Source organism: Pteropus alecto, unplaced genomic scaffold (genome assembly GCF_000325575.1).
Source record: "Pteropus alecto unplaced genomic scaffold, ASM32557v1 scaffold3, whole genome shotgun sequence".
Lineage (NCBI taxonomy): Eukaryota > Metazoa > Chordata > Mammalia > Chiroptera > Pteropodidae > Pteropus > Pteropus alecto.
The window spans coordinates 35047368-35056497 of record NW_006442484.1 but is presented as its reverse complement, the minus strand read 5'-3'; the positions used below and the strand labels follow the sequence as shown (position 1 = coordinate 35056497).

General features: G+C 35.4%; 1 protein-coding gene across 3 annotated transcripts in view; it reads right to left on the bottom strand.

Annotated features, from left to right (window-relative positions):
• Positions 1 to 9130, bottom strand: part of SLC4A10 (solute carrier family 4 member 10) — a 173648-nt gene that overhangs the window by 60486 nt on the left and 104032 nt on the right. For all 3 annotated transcript variants that reach the window (XM_025039563.1, XM_025039564.1, XM_025039565.1), the window contains 4 exons: positions 6994 to 7094; positions 3976 to 4150; positions 3281 to 3414; positions 2642 to 2887 (listed from right to left, as the gene is read on the bottom strand). In XM_025039563.1, the coding sequence (XP_024895331.1) occupies positions 2642 to 2887; positions 3281 to 3414; positions 3976 to 4150; positions 6994 to 7094 (656 nt within the window). The remainder of the gene's footprint in view (positions 1 to 2641; positions 2888 to 3280; positions 3415 to 3975; positions 4151 to 6993; positions 7095 to 9130) is intronic.

Here is a 9130-nt window from a genome sequence, read left to right as displayed (position 1 = left end):
TCAAATAATTAGGTATCATGCTGTAATAACGCATAACTTTAACTAAAACTGGTAGGGATCTTTTCTTAAAAAGCAGAGATGAAAACATTAAGGAAGTCAGAACCTGTTTCACTCTCCTCTTGATTATCATGACAGGCAGGAATCATGGGCAAATCAAGCTGTTTTGTTCTCAAATTATCCTCTGAGAATTTGTCTTACTAAACCCCACAATTGTATTGATCTCATCACTTTTTGGCTACTGGAAAGAAGGTCCCAATCTCATGTTTACCCATTCTGTCTCCATTATCTCTAATATCTCTTTCCTCTGCCTCTATGTCCTCATTTATAACACGCACAGCTCTTTTCTATCACAAATTATCATTCTCGTGATCTCATCATCCTCTCCAGCAGCCACTGTTTTCCACTTTCTTTGACACCAAAGTGGCCTACGCATACTTTCTCTATTTCTTTACCACCTACTCCTTTCTTAATTTTTTGCAAACTGACTTCTAGTCTTGCCTCTCCTCCCGACCCAAATACTGCTTCTTAAAGTTAACAAAGATCTCTTTTCCTTATACTATTTGATCTTTATACCAGGTCTCTCTAAAGATTTCTCGATAAAATCTTGCCCTTGCCTTCTATAATCTGATATTATTCATGTTTTTCTCCTTTTCTGATGCCTCTTTCTTATTTTTTTTTTTTTATCTATTCATTACATTTATTTTTTTTTTTTCCATTCGTCTACCTTCAAGCTGTGACCATTATCCAGGGCTCAATCCTTGCTTCTCTTGTCTTTTTCCTTTCTAGAATAGGGAATTTTAAACTGTGTTTCTCAGTCTGGAGTACCTAAGAAGCTGCCACTGAGAATTCAGGGAACAGCTGGAACGGTGGACAAGTGGTTCCTCCCCACCACTTCAAACAGAATAGTTCAGCTTTGACCTGTTTTTTTCTGGTCCCACATTGTTTCTTTTTGGAGAGCTATCAATTGTATTCATCAGTGTACTGAAAATTACCTCAGAGTCTAATTTCTTATTTACCACTGTTTATATGACTTTGGACAAATATTTTAAAGCATTAATGAATTTCTTGTATCCAGGCTTGTGCCATTCCCTCCATCTGAACCACTCTCCTACTCTATTTCTTAGCACCTCCTTGATGTCTACTGATGTTTTGGTCTTCTATGTCACTCCCTCCAGGAAGTCTTCTCTGAACCTAAAGTCTTCTCTGCTCTTCTGATGTGGTACCGTGACATTCTGCATCAATCCCTAACACAGTACTTATTTCATGTTCTCTGTTTGTTTACATTCCCTATTAAACTGGAAGTTCACTGAGAACGGAATATTATTTGTGATATCCCCGGCACCTAGCATAGTGTCTAGCATATAGTCGGTTTGAAAATCCAAGCAGAGACAAGTATAAATCCCAGCGAGGATATCCATATTAGAGAACACCGCTCATTTTTCAACTCAAGATATGTGAAAAGGCAAATATCACTGTAATCCCTCATTCTGATTAAACTGCTCTTCCCATCTGCCTGCTTTCTGAATGTCCCTGACACCTCCTTTATCCCCTTCTCAACCTTATTCACGACACCCTCATTATTTGCTTTTATTGGGAAAGTTATTTTATGTTTCCACTCTGATGTTTCTTGTCCAAAAATAGAGGTGTACTGTTTAAAGCTATCTCTAAAGACCAAGAAAAAGTCAAGTACTAAAAATCACATTATTTTCAACACTGTGTCATGATATCAATCTTAACAAAATTATAACATTGCACTATTTTGGTCTAATTCCAACAATTTCAACTTCTTCTAATAATAAAGATAATAAATCTTGAAAGGATTTGAGGCCATATCTAAGCAGTTTATATGAGCACTGCTGTTGATACCAGAGATTATAACTGCCTCATAAAGAACATACTGCTTCAAATATTTGCTGTATAAAAATCTATATATTAGTGCAACAAAAAAACCCTAAAATTAAATCAAAGAAAAGAGTAATGTAATGTTCACATATACTCTGCTGACATAGCCTTAGAGAAATTCCAAACTGCTGGCATACTAAAACTAGAAAGAGCAATAGGTCCAATCCCATCTTTAATACTAAAGTGTAATATCAACTTCAGTAGGCAATTTCTGAATTGTAAATGTACGTTCTGAAAGCAATATTACATTTCAATTCCATGATTTTTGTTTATGTTTTTATCATATTTTCAAGCATCAAGCTAATACGATTTAGACCCAGTGAATCTATTTTATCTCATTGCTCTAAATCTGAAACCTTATATTTTCACTGTTTCTTTGTATTATTGTAAATTAGAAAGGCCCTAAAAGACCAAAATCATATATCTTTTATAAAAACAAAATCTCTCTGTACAGTAAAGTTGATCTTGGTCCACTATTTACTTAATAGGAAATTCCCGACAAATAGAACTCCAAAAAGATTTTCCTGACAGAGATTTGTTATGTTAAGAATTCATGTATCAGATGAGTGGCTGATTAAATGATTTAAAATCCTCTTCAGCTGAGAGTCCAGGATTTAGGTCATGAATCAATTTAAGGCACTCTAGCTGCCCAGTAAGTCCCTCATATTTCTTATAACAATAGCAATACTTGTAAAAAGAAAGGCCTCACAGCCAACAGTGGGAAATAAATGGTACTTACGAGTATTGTGTCAGCAGTTCCAAATCATTGTGCATGTTGATTGGATATGCTTCACTGAGTTCAAACAACTTCTCTAGGGCTTCATAAATGAAAATGATGCAAATAAGAGAAGCAAAAGCTTCTTCAGTAAATCGGGTGATATAGCAGACAAGGGAGCTTGCATCAGTGGCCACAAGTATGATACATAGGGTTGCAGTCCAAAGTCCAATACTAGCTCTTAAAGACAGGTATGACAGCCCATATTCTCTAGGAGGAGAAAAAAAAACACAGAAAGAAGGTCATTTAACAGCTTGACACCTTTTAAAACAGTTGGAAATAAGTCTAATTCAGAAAGTGAAAGTAAATAAGCTTCGCATCTCATGAGTATCTAAACTCAAGACTTTGCCTAAAGGGGACATCTAAGGGGATAAAACTAAAAGGGGTTCTCAGTGTTGAAAACTAAATATAATTTTTTACAAACTTTATAAAACATACACAAATCTTTCACTTTTTCTTTATTTCCATGGAGACACAAAAATGGCAAACAATCTAATCAGCCACTTCCACCTCTCCCAGCAACCTCCAAATGTGATGTTGGGAGAAGTACAGATACAGTAGAGAAATAGATAAGGGCTAGGGCCAAAAGTATGTAACACTTACTTGCAAAATTTAAACAAAATCTTTTCAAACACCAAAACTGGTCCTGTACTGCCTAATATGGTAAGAGGCTGTCCACCAAAGAGAGAATAGGCTATCCCAGTCATGGAGGCTCCAAAGAGAGATTCGATTGCACTCTGTGTAGAGATATAAATGATTCCATTATCTCAGCTGTACAGGCAGCCATTATAATTAGGGAGAAAATGTTTAAAATACATGGGTATACCATTTTTCCTTTGCTCTGAAAAGGTTAGCAATCTTGGACAAGATGTGGGGAGGATAAAAAAAGAGGGACAGGCTGTCAACAGGAAATAAATAGTAGTGAATGGGGATGTGTCTTCTCCGCCTTCCTTATCTCGCTTTTCTTTTGCTTACTAAAAGTTTACTTATGTTCATGACAAGTTTCTGGACAGAAGCATGGCCTACATATTAGGAAATGGACCTCTTGTGAGGTAAGAACCATAGCTTAGGGTTGGGGGCCAGGGATAAGATTAGAAGCTTTCATAAGACTCAGAATTAATTGTTCTAAGATATTCCACTACCAGATTATCAGTTCCACTAGCCAAACAGGAAATTCATTTGAAGTTACTTGCCAGACCATACATCAAATCTCTCCTCATAAAGGAATCTAAAACTAACTTCTCACTTATCTTAAAAACTGATTAATTTCCAAGTTCAGAGAAAAGCATAATACATACTATACGACCTTCGGTTGCTTCTCCCAGCAGTCCTCCAAACGTGATGACAGGAGACATACACGCGCAGTAGAGAAATAGAAAAGATGCTAAGCACTGCAGGCTGAAAGCATCTCTGAAGTCACTCCAGAAGTATGGAGCTTTTCTTTTGATATCTAAAATAAGTCCCCCAAAAATCCTAAGATAGGGGGAAAACACAATAGTGAAATCCAAATATAAAAACATACAAATCAAAACGCTTATTTGCTTTGTTGCCAGGTCACAGTATATGTTTTCCATCAGCAGAGATGAGACCCAATATTATCATGATCTACATGGATGGCTTTGCACCACTGTGTTTCCTCAGTCCCTAACCAAATATTGTCAACAACCTCGAAATCCCAGGTTCTCTCAAACAAGGTTCAGAGCTGTTCATCAATCAAATTTCAAATAATAAGATATAGAATTACTCTAATTTCTGTGCCACTTCGATATCAACCTACTCTTAAACTCAAGTCTATCACCCTGAATTGTTGGCAGTATTTTCTAATTGTTTACATTTCATTTAGCGTAGCAGAAAGTGAAGGAGAGAGGGTAAACTGGCTTTTGTGTAATTCAATAGTGAACATCACCCTAGAGAGAAAATAGCGTTTAATCATGGCTTGCTCCTACTCTGCCAAAAAATCCCTCACAAGATATTGTTCCAGGCAGGCACCTAAATGGCCTTGTGAATGAGACAATTTTCAGTTTTAGGCAGCCAGGAGAAGGCCCTTATAACCATCGATTGCGATCCACTATTGCCTAAATATATCTCAATGCCTATCATTCACAAGACAATAATGACCTTACTGGTATAAACTCATTTATGTCAAATATATCCAAAAACTACGCTGAAACACTTGAAAGAGTTTTTAGGGGGTGGGGGAGAGGAACAGTATTAAACTGTGAAATGCTGCCTAAAATTTGAAGACCCCAATTTTTTTAATCTATTAGAAATGAGAGCATTAATGAATAGGTATTTTCATTCCTTAAACATTGAATAATAATATGCAGACTTAACACTTGACTACTAAAAAGCTCTTTGTGCTCCATAGAATAAAGATGTCATATTAAAATGAATAAGACTGTGCTTGAGTTCCTACGCAGAGGTTAAAAAAATGATTATGTTCCAATATACTGCCAGTATGTTAAATATACTTAAATTATGCAAAAATATTAAACTTTTGTTAATTACTTTCTAAACAGAAACATTCGTTTGTAATCTAACAATCACCTCAAAAATGATTGTTCTCTTGAAAAACAAATTTGCTTCTCCTTAAAAATGTACATCTTCATGTATAACTAAAAATTTTGACTATTATTTTTAATTTCCCTGATTTGACTGACATACACACAGTAATAACATATTAGTAACTATCTTACTATTACGTGTGATAGACTCAGTCTGTTTTCCTAATGATTGCTTCCATCAGAGGGATATGGAGTAGAAGAGGTTGAGAGGGCAAATTTTCAATTGAAAAAAAGGACATTTAAAACTCAGAGACACTTGCAGAGAACCTGTGAAATTCACACACATACAAAAACATAAATTTTTGAAATTTTGGAGATCATTTCTGAATGATTTGTTAATTTTTCAAAGTCAATACAAAGCAGATTTAATCTACTAGTCTATTCATTCATTTATGATTTATATCCCACCTAATCCTTAAAAGAAGTTGAGGTGGTTATAAACTAATAATTAGTAGTTAATATTTATAGGTTTGATAGCATTTTCTAGTAGACCATTGTTTTCCAACTACTTATTAGAGCATACATTAGCCTAAATAGCTTATATTACTGTGTAATAAATGTGCTTTTAACAGCAAAAATCTAAATCCGGAAGTGGGAGGTCATTACAGAGAACAGTGCAAGAGCAGCCCAGGTGTACACCAGCAACTCCAGGAGAGCAGATGAGTAATGGATACTTCAAGCCATGTCAGCAACAGAATCTGTGGAAGAACTCTGAAGAAGCGAAGATACCGGATATTGGTGACCTGGGAGGATTTAGGAAGCAGTAAGGAAAAGTGAACTTCGAAAAAAATCTAAGCTATGTGGCACGTTACACCTGAGAGAGAGAAAAATATTACCACCAAAAAATAAAAAGACAGCATTTGAAAATATGAAAGCAAACAGAAGTCGTAACAATGCTTCTAATAAAGGGAAGAGGAAAAAATTGTTTGAACCATATCAAATTAGGTATGGAGCCTGAGGAAGATGTTAAATGACATTTCCTCAGAGACAACACATAGATAAAGGGAGAGAACAGAGGAGGATTAAAATGTACACAGTTGTCAGGAACTGGAAAGTCAGTTTAGAGGACACAGAGAAAGCAGTACAGGAAACAGCCTTGAGGGGAGGGGAGCACCAATCCTGCAAAGCCTTCGCAATTGCCTTCAATTATAATGAAGGCTGTGTGCACTTATTCTCTGAAGAGAGACCCACCCAAGGGTTTCTGATTTTCTGCTCACACATTGCTTGGAGAGAGACAAGCTGTCAAAAAACCATAAAGAACCATTTAAGAAATAAATTGAAGCTTTCATCTCGTCAAAGATGTGTGATTAGAAAAATAAATCATATAGCTCTTTCAAATTACAACCATAAAAATAAAAAATACCATTATATACATCTTACTGGCATGTAATGAGAGACTATAAGACTGAGTTCTTGATATTTATTTTTATTTCCATCTTGAACTTGAAGGTTTCAACGGGCTCTTAGGAAGGGGCAACTGACAGTTTTCTTATTTATTCTAAGGATCTGTAAATGCATTTTCTGCACAGCAAAATGAAAGACTGGGTAAGATAAAATGAAATGATATATACGTTGTTCTGGTTGAACAATAATGATAATCAGTAACTACAGAGAAATAAAATTAATTGGCATTTTTACCTCCAAAGAATAGATATTCAAAGTATTAAAAAAATTTTGATCTAAAAACAGCAATTCCTGACACACAAGAACATCATTTGGTTTCGAAGTCTCATAAAAGTGTTGTTTACTAACCTTCCAGTTCGCTGGAGTTCAGGTCCACTATGTCCTCCGTGGGGCTCTGCTTCCCCGTGAGCTGCTGTTCCATTTGGTACAGCAGGTATCTTTCTCTTCTCCTGTGGAAAGTATTTTGTTTTTGTCTTTAATTTCAGGTGTTAGTTGTAAATGACACAAAATTTTTCCCTTGTAGCAATATGCAGAGTGGCTAAGAACCCAGGCTCTATTACTGATTTGCTATAGGACCTCTAGCAAGTTATCTAGTCTCCTAAAGCTTTATACCTATCAGTGTGGCTGAGAGAATTAAAGAGGTGATGGACATTTATTAATTCTTTCAGTTAACATTTGTTGAATACCTAGTGTGTGTCATTTATTGTTATGGACACTAGATATGCAAAGATGAGCAAGAAAAAGCATTCTATTAGTGGAGACAAACAACTAAACTATGTCGGGTAGAGAGAGATCTATGAAGAAGAATAAGAGAAAGGGACAAAGAGACCAGGGTTGGGGTAGGTTGGTGTGAGGAGGTGTTAGTTATAGTGGTATTATATGCCTAGCATAGTGCAATTGTTCATTAAACTAATATCATTAGCTATTTTTTAAGTGTATTTTCCTCTTTGATTTTGGCTAATATCTTCCTACCCAAGTAATGATTTATAAGATGGTTCTTTCTGACTTATAGAGATCCAAAAGGCCATTGCAAAAGGAAACTTCTAATTGAGTCAATGACAAATTAACTGAAGTTTATATAATAAGTGCTGTTTACCCGTAGATCTATTCCATATACTTTTATCAGTGACAGAGATTTTTAAAAATCAGAAAACCCTACCTATTTGTGATCTTAGAGCACACTAATGTGTTTAAGAGTGCTTAAAAGAATAAAAAATTTTAAGTGGTATAACTGAAATTTTTACTTGACTGCCATTCCAAAATAGTGTAAACATGTGAGTAAACATAATGAACAAAAGTGAATTATCAAGTGATCTTATGTACAACAGGACATTTAGATAAAATGGTATAGGTTTAAAACATGAGAAACCAGGTTTTGAAGTGCATAAAATATAGAAAAGTTCATTGCTTAATATTTTTACAATTTCCCAGGCATATGAATAGATACAGTGAACAAAAGTTAAAATATAAAAGAAAGGATGTGTATAAACTAATAAAGGGACTGCCTTTACAGGTAAATAATTAGCACAGATTAGTAAAGGCCTTTAAGAGTGGTCCTCAATACCCTCACTATGCAACAATCACCTAGGGAATCATTTCTTAGCTTTACCTTCCACAAGTCTCAGAAATCAAGTGATATTATTTGTGTCTTCTGGGGAATTATTCCTTACTGGAAAAGTTAACTCATTGTTGTATAATGGAAAAGGCTATACACTGATAAGGCCAATGATAAACCATAAAAGATATTAGCCATTCTAAAGAATAAGGGAAAAGGGTTTTGAAAGACAAGTGTGTATGAAAAATACTGATGAACATGCTGAGAAAAAATACAGAAAAATTTTTTGTTCAGAAACTCATATATTTTGATATTTTAAGACAAATCAATTGGTGAGTAGATATTTGACTACCTAAATTATATAATTTATTAGTTCAATCAAGAATTTATTAGCAAATACAATCAGCAAATACTTATTTGTGTCAAGTACTAGGCCCCACCAATATATACCAGTGGACAGTTCAGACCTGTGGGTTTATATTCTAATGGGTGAGGCAAACAATAAACAAATACGTAAATTAGTTCTATAGTGTGTTAAAAAGATTAAAAGCATGGAAAAATAAAAATTTAAAGCAGAGTAAGGGAGGGCTTTGAGCTGTGGAGTGGGTGATTGGAAGGAGGGTGTGGCTATTATAAATAGAGTGGATCGGCAGGCTCGATGAGAAAGTGTCATTTGGGAAAAATTGAGGGAGTCAAGGGAATTAGCCATGAGGATGACTAGGGGATATTCAGGCAGAAAGAACAGCCAGTGGAACAGTCTTAGGCAGGAGCGGGGCTGCAGGGTTTAAAGAAGAAGGAGGCCAATATGGTTGGAGAGGAGTAAGCACGAAAGTGGTAGGAGATGACTTCTGACAGGTAAAGGGAGGCCAGATTGTGTAGATTTAGGAGACCATTGTATATATTTGGCTTTTATTCTCAGTAAAATGAGGA